Below are 18,586 nucleotides of genomic sequence, written 5' to 3' on the forward strand. Positions count from 1 at the left end.
TTGTATTATTCACAGAAACATACTGGAGCCTGTCAGTAAGATAAGATTTGAGGTATTGCAGGGAGTGTCCTCTGACTCCATAATGATGTAATTTAAGAAGAAGGTTTTGATGGTTGACAGTGTCAAAAGCCTTACGCAGGTCCACAAATAACCCAACAGGAAACTCCTTTTTATCAAGAGCTGCGTGAATTACGTTAATCATACTAATAAGTGCATCGTTAGTGCTTTTTTTGGGTCTGAAGCCATATTGACAAGAGCTAAGTATATTGTGTTTGGCTAGAAAAGAGTAAAGCTGCTTGTAGATTAGCTTTTCGAATATTTTTGACAAGTTAGGCAGGATTGATATAGGTCTATAGTTGTTAACATCAGTGAGATCACCACATTTGTAGACAGGGGTTACTCTTGCTTTTTTTAGAATGTCAGGAAAGGTTTGGAGTTCAAGTGACTTGTTGAAGAGCAATGCAATAGCAGGGGCTAGAGATCTGGAGGCTTTTTTGTAAATTAAAGTTGGTATCTCCTCGAGGGCACTAGACTTGGTTTTAAGGGAAAGGATTATTTCATTGACATCAGTGGAACTAGTAGGCTTTAGGTACAGAGACTGTGGATAGTTACCTGTAAGATAGTCCTTAACATCAGTACAGGAAGATGGAATATCATTTGCAAGGGATGACCCAATGGAAGAGAAGAACCTATTGAACTCAATAGCAGAATCAGAGGCTGAAAGCTGACCAACGTTATTGGAAAGGAGTGTTGGTTTGTTATTTAAAATCTTCTTTGATCCCAATATTTGTGAAATTGTGCTCCAAGTTTTTTTAATGTTGCTCTATTAGTATTAATAGAGTATTATCATATATAAGTATTATTATTATATATATATAGAGTATATATATATATTATATATATATATATTATATATATATAGAGTATTATTATTATATATAAAGAGTATTATCAACAGGTACTTTGTAGCATAATTTGAGGATTATTTCTAGGTACATTGTGGTAAAATTTGCGTTCTACATAAGAACCATGATATAAAATGATATCAATGATTACAATGGCGAAGTTGTATGGCTTTGGCACATATATTGGGGAAGTGGATAGCATAAGATACAGTGCGAGTTTGGATAGTTACTGCTGCTTCACCGCTCCATTTTCTCTTACTGAAGTTTAATTTGGTTTCATTCTTATTACAGTTCGTTTATATTCTGTTATCGCTCGAATATACACATTTTTTATATTAATAAAATGAGTAGAGAGAGAGAGAGAGAGAGAGGACTTAGGGTTGTTGGTTGAGGTGTGAGGAGAGAGTTGTGTGTTGTTGTTGTCACGTCAGCTGCGTCCACACCAGCTGCTGGGGACACCTTCACACACCCGCTAGTGTCCACCACACTCACACATGGTAATGTCCACCTCACTCATTACTAACTGTCAACACTAACTTTATATCATATTCAAACTCACTGCTTGTTTGTTCTTTACACCTAGTGTTCGCTGTCGTGTTGACATTATTGTGTTCTTGTAGCACAGTAGTCTACGTCGGATGGTAGGAGAGACATGGCTCCACACATTTCCTTTCACTTGATACTTCTGTTCACCTAGAAGTAAACAGGTACTTGGGAATTAGACAACTATTGTGGGTTGCATCTTGGTGAAAGGCAGTATTGTTGGCCTGATGGCGGGGGGGAGGGGGGCTTGGATAAACCTAAGTACAGGCTTCCTGTCCCCGACAAGAGGAATTAGTTCTCACTATTCACATACTAGCTGTCCTTGCTGTTAATGCTAACTGCTAGTCTTGTATGCTAATTGCACTAATTTTGTACTAATACAAAAAAGCAGCATAAGTAAATTTAACTAAAGTAAATAATAAATTTAGTAAATTTAACTAAACAGACCCTACAGTTTTTTTAATACATGTTTTTGTACAAGTTTATACCTTTGTACCTTATACCTTTATGCCAGTGGGGGGACTGTTGACAAGCTGCCGGCTTCTTGTCCTTGTCGAGGCCACTAGTATTTGTGGCCCTCGGGTAAATATCTGGAAGATATCACCAGTTATGCAAGTTTGTCAGCAATCATTAATGTTTGAAAATAGCAAGACATGGGTTGACATTTAGGAGGTAAGAAAGGTTACATAGAGTTGATTAAGTAGTACTTAGTTTTTCTCTTAAACTTCCTGGTTGAGAGAAGTACAGCCTGTGACATGATTGGGAAGGTCATTCCACATTCTGGGTCTCTTGATTTGTAGAGCATTTCTAGTTTGGTTAAGTCACACTCTTGGAATATGAGGACTAAGTACTAAATATGTACTAAATCAGTACTAAATATGAACTAAACTAACATGTGAATTGTTAAAGAAAATAGTAATTATCAATTACTATTAATTACAATTTACAGTCTCCGTGGTGTAGTGGCAAGACACTCGCCTGGCGTTCCGCGAGCGCTATGTCATGGGTTCGTATCCTGGCCGGGGAGGATTTACTGGGCGCAATTCCTTAACTGTAGCCTCTGTTTAACGCAACAGTAAAATGTGTACTTGGATGAAAAAACGATTCTTCGCGGCAGGGGATCGTATTCCAGGGACCTGCCCGAAACGCTACGCGTACTAGTGGCTGTACAAGAATGTAACAACTCTTGTATATATCTCAAAAAAAAAAAAAAAAAAAAAAAAAAAAAAAAAAAAAAAAAAAATAGTAAAATCAACCTAGCAGTGCAATCTTTTCTTCAAAAAACTCTCAACCTTTATAACACCCACTGTCCTATGCTTATGAAACAAGTCACAACCAAAAGGCTTAACAATCCTTGGCTTACAAAGGGAATACTTAAATCCATTAATAAAAAAACATGACCTTAAGAAGTAGTATAGGTTAGGAACCGTCTCCAGAGAATTCTCAAAGAATTACTCGTTATTGCTATCTAAAATAATTAGACGAGCCAAAACTAAATACTACGAAGATAAATTTACCCAAATAAAGAGCAACATTAAAAAAACTTGGAGCACAATTTCACAGATATTGGGATCTAAGAAGATTTTAAATAACAAACCAACACTCCTATTCAATACAATAACGATGGTCAGCTTTCAGCCTCTGATTCTGCTATTGAGTTCAATAGGTTCTTCTCTTCCATTGGGACATCCCTTGCAAATGATATTCCATCTTCCAGTACTGATATTAAGGACTTTCTTACAGGTAACTATCCACAGTATCTGTACCTAAAGCCTACTAATTCCACTTATGTTAATGAGATAATCCTTTCCCTTAAAACCAAGTCTAGTGCCCTTGAGGAGATACCAACCTTAATTTACAAAAAAGCCTCCAGATCTTTAGCCCCTGCTATTGCATTGCTCTTCAACAAGTCACTTGAACTCCAAACCTTTCCAGATATGCTAAAAAAAGCGAGAGTAACCCCTGTTCACAAATGTGGTGATCTCACAGTTCTCACAACTACAGACCTATATCAATCCTGCCTAACTTGTCAAAAATATTTGAAAAACTAATCTACAAGCAGCTTTACTCTTATCTAGCCAAACACAATATACTTAGCTCTTGTCAATATGCTTCAGACCCAAAAAAAGCACTAACGATGCACTTATTAGTATGATTAACTTCATTCATGCAGCTCTTGATAAAAATCAGTTCCCTGTTGGGTTATTTATGGACCTGTGTAAGGCTTTTGACACTGTCAACCACCAAAACCTTCTTCTTAAATTACATCATTATGGAGTCAGAGGACACTCCCTGCAATACCTCAAATCGTACCTTACTGACAGGCTCCAGTATGTTTCTGTGAATAATTCAATTTCTCCCACCCTACCCATCAACATTGGTGTTCCTCAGGGCAGCATACTTGGCTCTCTCCTCTTTCTCATCTACATTTATGACCTTCCAAATGCCTCCCAACACCTCAAACCAATTCTGTTTGCTGACGACACAACCTTCATTTACTACAGTCCTGACCCCCTTGCTCTAAATGCCACAGTAAATACTGAACTAAATAAAGTCCATCTTTGGCTAACTGTCAACAAACTCACCCTTAACATTGGCAAAACTTTCTATATTCTGTTTGGCAATAAATCCTCTAATCAAATAAATCTCAGAATTAACAATACCAAATTTGTAACAAATTAGATGGCAAATTCTATGGCGTTCTCATTGACCACAAGCTGAATTTCCAGGGACACATTCTAAATATATAAAAAAAAGTTTCAAAAACTGTTGGCATTCTTTCTAAGATCAGATATTATGTACCCTGCCATGCCCTGGTGACGCTCTGTTACTCCCTCATCTATCCATATTTCAACTATGGTATTTGTGCTTGGGGTTCTACTACCCAAAATCATTTACGTCCTCTAATTACTCAACACAAAGCTGCCATTAGGACAATATCCAACTCTGGCCCCAGACATCACTTGGTACCCCTACTCAAATCTCTGAATATGTTAGATATTAAGTCACTGCACATTCTCTCATGTGTATTATACATATATAAAATGCTGAACTGTAATGCCAGTCCTGACCTCAAAAGCTTCATTGAAGGTTGTAACAGAGCCCATGAGCACCACACCAGAAACAAATACAGTTTTGATATTCCAAGAGTACGACTTAATCAAACTAGAAATGCTCTACAAATCAAGGGACCCAGAATGTGGAATGACCTTCCCAACCATGTTAAAGACTGTACCTCTCTCAACCAGTTTAAGATAAAAACGAAGCACTACCTAATAAATTCCCTGTAACCTACCTTACCCCTCTATTGTCAACCCATGTCTGTTTGCTTAAACAACACTGTTTGTCGACCTATTTGTATTTGTGCTGCTTTTTCAGCCATGTTTCCCCCTTTTTATCTTTATTTTTATTTGTTCTCAACACATTTTATTCTTTATACTCATTTTGTATTAAGTATTAGTCATTAAAGTTTTTCCTGCCCGAAACGCTTTGCGTAATAGTGGCTTTAGGCATTGTATGTACTAGCTCTATCTATAAATCTATCAATTTATGTAAAATCTCTTGAATGTATGTACCTTACCTGAATAAACATTTTATTTTATTTTATTTTTTATTTTAATTGATATACAAAATTTAAGTGATAGTGATGGGCACAAAAAATTTAATATATATAATTTTCAATAACAGCAAAACACAAAATGTTTTATTTTGGATGAGATAATGCAATTGAAATGTACTATTTGTACAAATGTACTATTTTTACAAATGTGTACATTTGTACAAATGAATAAATGTGGGTTATTTGTGGACCTATGTAAGGCTTTTGACACTGTTAACCACCAAAATCTTCTTCTTAAATTACATCATTATGGAGTCAGAGGACACTGCAATACCTTCAGTCCTACCTTACTGACAGGCTACAGTATGTTTCTGTGAATAATTCCTTTTTCTGATCAGGGGAAAAAAATAAGACACCAACAGCATGGGGGCCTATTTATTTATTAGTAGCACAAGTAAATGTTAGCCGCTATAACAAGTTATAGCCGCTTCATTAACGGAACATGTTAATGAAGCGGCTATAACTTGTATATTTTACAACTGCATAACATAGACATGTATAACTTTGAGTACACTACATCAACTTAAGTGAACCCCCGTAATAACATTAATACAGTATGCTTATAGCCGGGAACTAAATAAATCAAGATCTGCAGAACATTGAATACTTATTATCTATGAGTAAAAGTAAGGCAAATGCATACCATATTTGTCATGGAGAATCGGGGCATTTAGAGTAGCATATATAATGCCTAAACACGTAACATTTAATAATGCCCCTGTCCAAGCGACATGAAAAGGTCACGGGAGTGGGAGAGAGCGCATGACCTCTCCTCCCCTCTTTATATAGGCCCCTTTGCGCTGCTCGCACAGCGCCTGTGGATCGCGCTGTGCAAATGTCTTTCTTCCCCATCAGAAAATCCTCCTCTTTCCTGCGTAATGCAGTGGTCATTTCTCCTACACTACCTATAAACATTGGTGTTCCACGGGGCAGCATTCTTGGTCCTCTCCTCTTTTTCATCTACATTAATGACCTTCCAAATGCCTCTCAACACCTCAAACCAATCTTATTTCCTGATGACACTACTTTCATTTTCTCCAGTCCTGACCCTCTTGCTCTAAATGTCACTGTGAATACTGAACTAAGTAAAGTACATCTTTGGTTAACTGCTAATAAACTCAACCTTAACATTGACAAAACTTTCTATATTTTGTTTGGTAATAAATCCTCAAATGAAATTAATCTAAGAATAAACTATACAAATCAGTGGTAAAGTTGATGGTAAATTCCTGGGTGTCCTCATCAATAACAAGCTGAATTTTCCAGGGACACATTCTAAATATAGCAAAAAAAACCAGCGTTGAATGTAATGAAACGCCATTTTCTGGGTGAGTCCCGGAGGCTTCCCGGAGTTTAACACTTTGTGGATCAGGACATAACCTGGAGTCCTGTTTCATCTACCCGCTTCTGCAATGTGGACATAAAATGATGTCCTGAAAAAAATATTTGTATAAAATTCAATTTTAATCCGATTTACTTTGGGTTTGTTTCAAACTGCTCGCCATGAGGCTCTCTTTCTCACCACTAGGCTGCATGGTACAATAAGTTCATGAAAGGTGTGGACCACTTCGATCAAATGGTATTACCATTTTACCAGGAAAACTCACAAGTGGACCAAAAAGATAACGTTTTATTTCCTGCAAATGGCATTGCATAATGCCTTTGTTTTGTACAAATACAACACAACTGATCAAAAAAAGCTAACATTGCTACAGTTCCACGAGGTGGCAATTTGGGCCCTATTGCGCTGGGACCCGGAAGATTGGCCTCAAACAGCAACAATATCTCAACACTTGCGGCACGCTCCAGATATAAATGATGACACAGGTCCTGCCTATGCTGACGCCATGCAAACTCCCGGAACATCTGGTGTGAGGCGGCCTTTGTTCACTTCAACACCTCAAGCTGAAGCAGCAACCGAATCAGAACCCGAGATGTCTGACACACTGCCCTTTGACGAGACGGTTTTGTCAGATGACTCTGACTCAAATGTTGAACCTCCAGCGATTCAGTTGATTCTTAAAATCGCATGAACTACAAACTGAAACGAGTATTTTGATACCAGAATGAACACTGTATCACATAAACTGCAGTAAGTAGACTCGAACCTTCATAGATTTTTTTTTTGGGTGTAGCGTGTGTCTGCACGAGTGTCCCAAACGGGTTGCAGGTGGGTGACTTTAGCCGTTTATACTGGTAATGCTTCCCCCATATCATGTATTATATGCATATGTCTGTTTAGGGAATTTTATTCCGATCAATGTACAACCAAATATAACGGTGTGCACCAAAGTATAAACTTGACAAACATAACAACAGTAAAAACATTTCGTGTGTGTTTGACGCTCACTGATATGTTCCAGCGTCGTTTTATATTTTGCGCTATTCTATCTTACGCTTTGTTGATCTTTTTTACCTACGGGCTCATAGAACATTCTATTGCGAACACATTGGCACAAAAATGAATGACGTACATAGAATAATAATGTCAGGACAGTGAAATAAGTATAAACTTTCAAAGCGCCGTATCGCACATGTGTCGTCGCGTCACCGATACCGGGTAACAGTTCCGCCACTTCCCACACTCTTGCGGGTGGGCTGCGACCATTATTCTACGTTTATATTCATATCACTGTGTTGGGAATTTCATTGCGAGTCCATTGATACCAAAATTAACGCTGTAGGACAAGTGTGGAGGTGATAACAATCCCAAGAGTAAAAACATTTTGTTGCTGTTGGGCGCTCACGGCGAGTCATCTACGTAGTTATTTATTTGGTGCTGGTATCCCTATACCTTTCGTGACCTTTTTTACTGATGTTCTTCTTGAGAATTTTATTGCGAACACGTTGGTACCAAAATTAAACACGTAGCTCGAGAACTAAGGTCAGGAGAGTAAAAAGAGTATACACATTTTTGTTTTGACGCTTAAGCGACAAAAACGCCGCGCGCTTTTTTTTTTAACCTTAGCCGGGTGCGCAAAAGTGTTAATAGGCTGATATGCTAATGTCAGACTTTGGCATCAGTCATGTGTATGGAGTTCTATGGGCCTACCGGGGACCACGAGCCAGAACCTGGCCCCCTCAGAAGAGGCAAGTGGAGCAATGGCCTATAGAAACCCCCGTGTGGTTGGAAGCATTCTATGTCTGCCATCGACCGGGTTAGGCACCCAGAAAGGTAAGCGTCCCAAAACAAACCCCTATTCTGGTGAAAATCGCTACCACAAGCCGAACAAGTGGATAGAACTCCCCCTAAAATAAACGAGCAAACATTCATGACGTCACACGTCGCCGCGCCGCTGTCCGCGCAGCTCCCTCCTCCCCGGGAGGGGGAAGGGGGAGCCCCAGACCCATCGCGCCGGCTATCCACCCCCAGTTCTGAGGCTGAATGTCAAAAACGTAAAAAAAAAAAAACGCCGACCGGAGGGAGGGATGGATGCCGGGGAGCCTCTGGGACTCGCCCAGAAAATGGCATTTCATTACATTCAACACTGGTTTTAAGACGGGAACCCCTTCAGCTACCCGGAGCTAACTCCCCACAGAGGAAAGTAGAGGGACCTACCCAGGAGGCGGTCGCCGTTCTCTCCCCAACTCGAAGTCAAGAAACGGCTGCAATTGCCGATCCAAAGCAAAACAGGCATGACTAGGCCCAGGAATGCGCACAAGATAACGAGCAGCCAGGACCCTGCTCGACCTCCAAAAAACCCCACGCCCGAATGACAGCCCAGGACATGTCGCCAAAAACAGAGGCAAGAGCCGCGAACTTGCGAACATGGACACGGGGAGAGACCTCATGCCGGCTAGCCGTAAGAATCCTGCGGACGACCTGGAAGACCCGCACACACAAACAGGGAAGGAGGGAAACCGGATGAACCCAAAGCGCGACCCAGGGACACAGAAACCAGGGACACAGAAACCAGGGACACAGAAGCCGTGGCGCGCAAGGAACGGTGGAGGGCCTCCATCGGACACCAAACATGAAGCACCCCCCCCCCCCCCGGCCAAAACAACCAAGCATGAACAACTTAGGACCCCTCCGGAAAACAGCCATCTCATTCTCCGCCAAAAAGAAGAAGACTGCTGTAAAGAACAACCCCAGCGCCACGACCGAAGGAGCAGAAAACTCCTGCGCCGGAGGAGAGCAGGGAGCTCACCAACCCAACCTCCAGAGGCCAAGGCCAACAGAAAAAAAGAGCCCAGGAGAAACAAACCGGAACCGAAGAGGCCATAACAAACCAAGGAGAAGATAAGAGCACTCTGTCCAATGACCAGGACCGCTCAAGCAGCGCATGAGCAGGCCGGTGATGAAACAACACCCGAGGCAGCATGCTAAACAGAGCAGAAGTAACCTCAATACCGAAAGCAAGCCGAAGTGGCTCCGCCAGCGCCGCACGATACGAGGCGACAGTATGTGGCAAAATGATGGCCCCGAACCCCCAAAAGAGTAGGACAAGACCACGCCAACAAAAACACAGAACCGAAGAAGGGGCAGAAGGAAAAAGGAAGGACCACCAAAAAACCCCCATATTGCCGCCAAGAAGAAGAACGCAGGTGGGGACACCATCAACGAAGCCACTTGTCCAACAGAAAGTGAGAGACCCGAGGCAGAGCCGAACCAAACGAGCCGAGAAGAGGCGGAGCCGCGGGAAGATCTCGGGTGCGACTACCGAGCAGGAAGAGCTGGACAACCGAGCCAAAGTTAAAGTTCCAGGTCTCAGGAAATCTTGCCTATCGATTTTATCAATTCCTGTTACTATTTTGTATGTAGTGATCATATCACCTCTTTTTCTTCTGTCTTCTAGTTTTGGCATATATAATGCCTCTAACCTCTCCTTGTAGCTCTTGCCCTTCAGTTCTGGGAGCCACTTAGTAGCGTGTCTTTGCACCTTTTCCAGTTTGTTGATGTACTTCTTAAGATATGAGCACCACACAACCGCTGCATATTCTAGCTTTGGCCTAACAAAAGTCATGAACAATTTCAGCGCTTCGTCATGTCATCTTTGTGGGTGCGTCTGACGTGGTCGATCCGCTCCATCCTTCCAGGGTTCCCATCTGCTCTATGCAGACACGGGCCTGGCGTATCTACGGTTCTTCTGGACTTGTTCAGTCTGCGCCCTGGATTCTATGCCCTCATTGGTGGACAACATTGGTGGACTGTTGTCTCTGGTCCAGCTTCTGTTGGGGCTGGGTGCCTGGATGGTGGCCCTGGACCTCCAGGTCACTTCTTGGCACGTTCCTCTTCAGTTTTCCAAGACTAGCACAGTTGGTGGTGGGGCTTCAGGCTTGCCGCTTTTGTTGCCTTCCCTAGTTTGTAATTGGCACTTGGTGTGTTTATGCATCTTTACCAGATCTTGGTGTCCTGTCTGAGTCTGCTTAGGATTCGGTGTCTGGCCTACCTCGACGACTGGCTGGTGTGGGCTCCCAATCGGTTCACTTGTCTGCTCACCAGGGGTGTTGTTCTTTCCAGATCGCCGAGTTCAGTTTCCTAGTGATCTGGAGGCCGTTCCATCTGTTTCCGTTCCGGGTTCGGACCTGTCTTGGTCTTGTTTAGGGCTCTTGGGCTGCTCCTTGTCTTTCCCTCCAGAAGTGTTGTTGCGGCTGTGGTCCCACCTTCGGCTGTTTATGAGGGGGTCCAGGGTTGCTCGGCGGTTGCTCGAGCAGTTGTGCGGGAGTCTGAAGTTCGACGTGCTGGTCTGCCTGCAGGGTCGGGTTTGGCTTCGGCATCTGTTTGGTTCCTTCGGGGATTCCCCTTCCGCCTCTCTTGCAATCGTTCGGTTCCTCCTCCGGGGATCTTGTGTTGGTGCTGCGTCACCAGCTTCCTCTTTTGGTTTTCGGGGTTCTGTGGCTTGGCACCTCCCTGAGCCTTCGCTCGATGAGTTCATGGACAGGTCATCACTCGGCTGGCTTTGTGACCAGTGCTCACCACGTCGGCCCTGGATGGTGGGGTCTGTACGTCTGTCGGGCTCACAGCACGATTTGGGAGTTCGTGGCTGTCTGGTTTGCGCTTTGGAGGTTTAGGGTCACTCGGTGCTCCACCATCCAGCTCCATTCAGACTGTTCTCTGGCGGTTCTTTGTCGGAACCACAGGGTTTCTCTTAGGTGTTGACCTTTTGGGTTGATCCCTTCGAGTGGCTCGTTTGCTGGATTCTCAGGGTTTGGCTAACCGTGAGGTTCATGTCCGGGTGGTGACCTACGTCCTGGCGGACAGCTTGTCTCGGTTCATGCCTCTGTTCGCAGATTGGCCAGTCGTCGCCGACTCATTTCGTTGGCTCTGCCGGACGTATGGACTCATGGCCATGGACATCTTCGAGTCGGCGTGCTCTAGGCGTTCCCCATTCTATGTGGCGCCCTTACCTGCCTGCGGGGTGTTCATCGTGGATGCCTTTCGGCAGGACTGATTGAGGTGGGGGTACCTGTTCCTCCTCTCCCGGTCCAGCTGTTGCTTCGGGTTCTGGCTCGGTTGGAGTCCATTCACAAGGAGAGTAGCCCTCAAGGTCCCTTGGTGGCCGGCCCAGCTTTATTTTCAAATGCTGCTTGACAGGTGTCCGAACCCGGGGCGTATCCCACGGCTCCGCTTCTTTCGGCAGGTCGGACCGGTCCTGTATGTGACTGGTTCGGCCTTCTCCTCGGCTCTTTGCGTCTGGTATTTTGACGCAGGTATCACCATCTTTAGTATCACCGCTAGCGCCTCACCTCGTTTTGTGAGGCGCTAGAGGAGCCGTTCCAGCTTGCGTTTGGGGTGGACGTCACATCTGCCCTGTTCCATACGCTTTCTAGTGTTTTGTTTCACCTCCGGCCTGATCATGCGTCGCCTGAGCCGTCCCGGTCCTTGATCAGGGATGCCCTCTTATCTTCTTCTCAGTTTGTGGTAGCCCCTTGGGTTCAGGTTTCTGCTCTTTGGTACTGGTGGTAGGTTTGTGCATTTGCAGCCTTTCTCCGTCCTTCTGGCGACGGTCGTGACGGCTGATTTCTGGAGGGGTCCTTGGGTTATTGATGCTTGATTGGTTCGGCCGGGGGTGCGTCTTGTGTTGTCTGGTTGCTCTCCTTTGCTGTTACCTGCGTACCGTGTCTGGGGATGCACTTTGGGTTGATCCGGTTCCCCTCGTTCTCTGTTTCAGGGCTTGAGTCTCCCAGGTCGTCCACAGAGTTTTTAAGTCATCCAGCCTGCGTTCTATCCTTGCGCCCGTGCAGTTCGGACGTTTGCAGCTTTCGCTGCTGTGTTGGTGATGTCTAGGGCTCGTTTTGGGCGCAATGATTTGAGGGTCGCACAGGTTCCTGGCCGCCCATTCTTCATGCGCGTGTCTGCTCCTGTTGTGCGTTCTTGTTGCCATGGGTCGCAAAGAGAAGCCTGTTGTCTCGGCTTCGCTTTGCGGAATTTGTGGGGGCCGCCTCCCGGGTCAGCCCTTTCTTTTCTTTCTCTTTGGGTATGAAGCTCCAGGGAGCCGTAGGGGCTCCTCACAGAAAACCAGTGTTGAATGTAATGAAACGTCATTTTCTGGGTGAGCCCCGGAGGCTCCCTGGCAACCCTCCCTCCCACCGATCGGTGGTTTTTTCGCATTGGTTGAATCTTAGCTTCCGAACTGATGCTAGGCAGCTGTCGTGGTGAGGTTCGGGGCTCCCCCCTCCCCCTCTCGGGGCGGGGAGGGCTGCTCGGACGATCGGCGCGGCATTAAAGTGTGATGTTTGCTTGTTTCCTTGGGATTGTAGGGAGTTTCTAACTCTCTGGTTTTATGTTTTAGTTTTTTACCATGTGGGGTTTGTTTTGTTATGCCTACCTTTCTGGGTGCCTAACCCCAGTTGATGGCAGATAAGGAAAACCCCAACCACAAGGGGGTTTTCCAGGGCTATTGCTCCCTGAAACCTCTCTGAAGAGGTCAGGTTCTGGCACTGGTCCCTGGTTGGTCTGAACTCCTTAGCTAATGTCCCTGTCTAATATAACATACATTAGCCCCGATAAGCTCCTGGGAGCTTCCGGGGCTCACCCAGAAAATGGCGTTTCATTACATTCAACCCTGTTTTTTTGGGAAGACTTGATTTCATGCGCACAGGGGGAATTTCACAATAAACTCGGCGCAGCATGGTGGTTATGGAAGTGTTTGAGATCAAGATTTAGCATTGCTGTTCAGAGTTTTATAGATAGAAAGTACAGTTGATTGTGTGTGCAGTGACTTGATATATGAAATATTCAGGGATTGTAGTAAGGGTGCTAAGTGATGGAGTACTGTATTGGAGTTTGTTATAATTCTGAGTGCTGATTATGTTGAGTAATAATTCATTGTGTTGAGGGTCAGGCAGCCAATGTATATACAGTAGTATCCACTCAATTTAACGGCCTATATGGGGCTGAGCCCTAGTCGTTATTTTTGGAGCTCCGTTATTTCCGAAGTTAAGTCGGGTCGGGTAATTTTTCAAGTAACATTCAGGTAGGATATATTTTATACTGTATAACTAAAATTAAATAAAGTTCATTGTGTAATTGCATTCCAATTTAGTGCCACACCGACGATTAAGCCAGTTGTTGGCTGCTGCATGGATGATGTGTGAACACGGTCTGATCAAGCCCAGATGGGTGGGAAAAAATTTATTCATTCCTTTGTATTGCAAAATATTTCATGTATCAATCAGCAAGTTAATATTTTCTCAATAATATTTTAGAGATGTGTTTTGATTTACCCTGAACAGTGCAGGTAATGTATTTTTAATGTTACAACACACGCTGTGGCGGCCATGCCATAACAATGGCGATCGAGCCTTGTCACTGAGAGCTAGCCAAGACGAAATATTTTGAGCTCACCTATTCTCTGCTGACGATAGAATATACATTTGCAGAGACTAATATGTAGCTTTTGTTGAAAAAAAAACAATTAATATCTTGTAATACTATAATAAAATTGATAAATTGACTTACTTTTAATGAAGCTGAAGATTATTTATATTGTATACAGGGTACATACTGTATGTACACTTATTTTCAGGCATATTTTAATAGAGTATCCTTCTGTTTCTTGATGTCACTTACTGTACTTTTCCCGATGTTAAACTCTGCTGCTGCTCGTGCATGAGAATATCCTTTATCAAGTTTCTTAATTAACTCCAGCTTCTGTGCAACCGTCAGGCGCTTCCTTTGGGTAACTTTTGACATTTTGTAAATTAAAAAGAAGATCACAATTACAGTACAGTAATATCCTTCACAATTGAAGCTAGCCGCGCGAGTTCAGAGTAAACAATGGGAACACATGGCCCGGCGGAGTACATTCTAGGTCCGTGGGAAAAAAAATACCGAGTGCCTATACTATAAAAGGTATTTAATAATAAAACAAAGAATTTTGCTTAATAAAAACTGTTTCAAAATATTTTATTAATAATAATTTACAATTTTCTTCATTAAAGTGAATCATTTTAAAAGAAAATTAAGATTTAATATATGACTATGGACGATCCAGGTCGGTGGCCTGGTCGCTATGTGAGGGGATGCTGATGCCACAACAAACCCAATACCGACCGTCGGTAATATCGACCGCAGACCGGTATAGCAGGCTCCAGATAACGGTCTCCCAAACCGGTCGTTAATACCGGCAGATCGGTATAAAAGAGGCCATTAAATTGAGTGGATACTGTATATACATTGTTAGGCTTAGATTGAGGTCTGCCCCAAGGTCGAATAACTCTCCCTAGGATGCAACCCCACAATAAGCTACCTCGAAAGTGAAGGGACAACAACATTTCGGTCCGTCCTGGACCATTCTCAAGTTGATCTCGAGTCATAATCGTCTTGGGAATGGCCCAGGACAGATCGAAACGTCGTCGTCCCTTCATTTTCTAGTGTGTGGTCTGTTCACCATTTTTCTGCCACGTTATTGTGACTCATTGTCTGCACAAGCTACCTCTTGGGCACCTATTTATTGGTAGGTGAGCAGGAAACTGTAGAAGGCCTTTTGGCCTTAACGAAGCAGGCTCTTATTTATATCCACGATATAAATAGGAGCTGCCTTGTGTAGGCTAATATGCCTTTCTACAGTTTCCTTAGTTCTTGTTGATACACACACACAAATTTATTCACTGATAAGTATATTCATATATTCATTCATTAATACATATTCATTGATGAAATCATTCATTGATACATACTGTATATTCAAATACAGTACCTGTACATGCTTTTTATTTGTTTATATACTGTATATTCATTCTTTCATTAATATGTATATTCATACTTTCAATGATATGCATACGTTCATTCATTGATACATACATTCATACACATGATTGTCTAGATATCCAAGTTCAACATTGAGTGTTTCTGGCTCATGCACTGTAGTGTGTTTTACTGAGTGAGCTCTTGCATTGACAGATGGGGCGGGCCACCACATACTCAACTTGTTCAATGCATGAAACTATTCATACTGTAGATATTCAGTTGATTTCCACTTTTCCTTACATTTTGCATCCAATAGTAGATGAGCCTTTACTGCTAGAATCCACTCAATAAAACATCTAAACTATTGGGACCGACTAAAATGCCTAAATCTGTGTTCTTTTGAGCGCAGGCGGGAGAGATACATAATAATTTACACATGGAAAATATTAGAGGGGCTGGTCCCAAACCTGCACACAGAAATAACACCACATGAGACCAAAAGGCATGGCAGGATGTGCAGAATACCCCCGTTGAAAAGCAGGTGCAATAGGCACTCTGAGAGAGAACTATCAACATCAGAGGCCCGAGACTGTTCAACACGCTTTCACTACACATAAGGGGCATAACTGGCAGACCCCTCACAGTGTTCAAGAGAGAACTTGATAAACACCTCTAAAGGATACCTGATCAACCAGGCTGTGAGCAGCCGTGTCCAACAGCTTGGTTGACTAGTCCAGCAACAATGAGGCCTGGTCAAGGACTGGGCCGTGGGGGACTTTGAGCCCCGAAATCATCGCTAGGTAAAGTATCCCAAAACCGACAATGCCTCAAACAGCACAGATGGCAATATAGGACCTTCAGTCATATCTGTCCCATCAGGATTATTATGCAATTTTAAATGGCCCAGGAGCTGCTAGAGTTTGAATGTAAAGGATAACTCGTGCCGAAAACTAGATGGAAATTGTTGCCGAGACTCATCAATGCTGACTTCTGAAGAGAATGTGAGGCCATCCTGATGTCCCACACCAGATAACTGGAATTTCAGCCAATTGTCTAGAAACCCAAAACAGGCCAATGGTTGCAGTGTGATAGTGGTAGTTTTATGTGATGCTGCAGTTTGTGGATGAAATGGCAAATGGATGAAGGGTATACAGTATTTTGGATATTTGTATTTTTCTTTTCCTCTTTACTCTCCAATTTCTTCCTAGCTGATACCTACCCATCCGATGAAAGTAGGAAATTGGCTTGTGGTGGTGGTGATAATTTGTATACAGTATCATTATAAAGCAACACCATCAGTAGGGTTCATTAGCTAAATGAAATATAGGGTTACATTACTTTGTAAATATAGTATTGCAAGAAATATATTGAATTAAATAAATTAAAACTAGGATATTTCAGCTATTTATGATAGTATAGGCATTTTCCCAAAAAATGTTAAAAGTACAGTATATAGAGATTCAATATAATGAAATGGGCACAAGATTTTTTTAATTACTGAAACTATGTTATTTACATGAAATCCTTGTTTGCAGATTAAAAAAGCAATGATGCAGGAAGATAACAATGGAGATTTTGAGATTGTTGACAAGAAGATGGCAAGCCTCCTTGTTACAGGTGAGCAATTTTGTTTCAACTGCTTTATTTATTCCTAGCCCCTTGAGAAATTTTTCAACTTCATCTTGGGAAACTTCTATGTATTCTCTGATGTGCTCTGGAATTGGCATTGCTTGTTGATTCTCTTGGACCTACTGCAGGTATTAATGTTAGTTTGAACTTCAATGAGTTTGTGGTCTGAGTATTTACCTGAATTTACCTGAGGGCCGTTAATACTAATGGCCTCGATGAGGACAGGAAGCTGGCGGCTTGTCAATGGTCCCCCCCCCTCATTAGCTCGGATGATCTTTTCTATCTGTATTTTAAACCCCAGAGATTTGAATGTCTCTGATTAGTTCTTCCTTGTTGGTGAAGATCAGGTCGAGTGTGTGTCCGTTCCTAGTGAGTTCTGTAATCTGGTGGTTGAGCGAGAATTTGTCACAGAATCTCGGAAGTTCTCTGACCTGTGGTTGGTTATTTCCAGGTTGGTTTCCTGCTATAATATTATTGTTTGCTATTGTCCATCTTAACCACTACACTCCGTCCCATTATAATATGACATCCCCGTGGTGCATCGGAAAAAATTAAACAAATTCTTTTCTCTCTTATACTGTACTGCATTATTAAAATGTGGTCTCTGATCATGGGAAACTAAACTAAAATATTGTATGTGGCGGGTTCGTGAATATAATTTTTCATAATTACTGTATTTCAGTGTCACTCATTCGTTTCTTTCCTGTTTTTTTGCTGCAATATTATTCAAAAGTGTGGCATTTATGTAGTTGTATGGAATATCGCTATGCTCAAAATTATGGAGCTCATATATGGTGACACGTATATTATATTCTAAGATCAATCAAACAGTGTTTTTGCTGTTATTACACTATATTCACATGTTATATATAACTATTTCTGGGGGGAGCCCAGAAATGTGTGTGTGTGGGTATGTGCGGGTATGTTGTTAGCGATACTTTAGGGTACGGCTTTCAATCTCGTACCTTACATGGTGTGGTGTGTGTGGTCTTTGTGGCATACCTCCTGCGTGACCCGTATTACGTCTCTATCATGGATTCATCTTTGTTTCCCTACTGGATCCGGTATGAGGTTTCGGAGTCATCCTGACTGGAGGACTGTCCTCTTTTGGTTTGGAGGAGTGGCATTCCTTCTGTCGTTCCCGCACGCTTGAGTGGCGTGAGACTTTGACGGTGGTCCAGGTTTTCCTGAGGGGAGAATTTGAGCACCTCAATGAGGGCTTGTTTGCTCCTGACCTTCCTCGCGATGTAGGCGTTGTGCAGGTCCATTCCCTTTAAGCTGCACAGGTTGCTGAGGACTTGTGTGCTCGTGGCCTCTTGGCTTCGACTTTGCGCCTCTTTTTTTTCCCTCCTTGAGCTGTCTTCGGACTGGCTTGGGGAGGATGTGAAGGCGCTTGGGGCCGTTCCTGGGTCTGGTGCCTTGGGCTTGGTGGCTCGCTCGTCGTCTGCCTTGTTGAAGTTGTTTGTGCCGATCCTGCAGGATGCGTTGTCGCTGTTTTATGACTCCCGGCTTGCGTATCGGCAGGCGGTGCTTGCTTCCTCCCTGGAATCTGCCTGGGCCCTGGCTCTTAGGTTGTCTTCACCCTTCTGCCCCTTGCTGTTTGCGGATTCAGCTGTGGCGCAGTATTTGCAAGCGTCTTCGGCTAGTTGTTGCCCCATGTCTGATTTAAACTAATGATCTAAACATGCATACAAATAGAGAGTCTTGAAGGCACATTGAAATGGCAAACTTAATCACAATTTAGAAAATTATGTA

The 18,586-nt window shown here is 43.0% G+C and overlaps 1 protein-coding gene across 2 annotated transcripts in view; it reads left to right on the plus strand.

Annotated features, from left to right (window-relative positions):
• The first annotated feature begins 1,253 nt into the window (after window positions 1–1,253).
• The window catches only part of LOC123755718 (protein PRRC1), a 99,960-nt gene continuing 82,627 nt past the window's right edge, over window positions 1,254–18,586 (plus strand). The window contains exons 1-2 of one of the 2 annotated variants that reach the window (XM_069300040.1): window positions 1,254–1,402; window positions 16,738–16,819. In XM_069300040.1, the coding sequence (XP_069156141.1) occupies window positions 1,400–1,402; window positions 16,738–16,819 (85 nt within the window). In that variant the 5' untranslated portion in view covers window positions 1,254–1,399. Of the gene's footprint in view, window positions 1,403–1,479; window positions 1,613–16,737; window positions 16,820–18,586 lie in introns of those variants that run through there. The other variant, XM_069300041.1, reaches the window with a different exon arrangement.

This window comes from Procambarus clarkii, chromosome 43, assembly GCF_040958095.1.
Source record: "Procambarus clarkii isolate CNS0578487 chromosome 43, FALCON_Pclarkii_2.0, whole genome shotgun sequence".
NCBI lineage: Eukaryota > Metazoa > Arthropoda > Malacostraca > Decapoda > Cambaridae > Procambarus > Procambarus clarkii.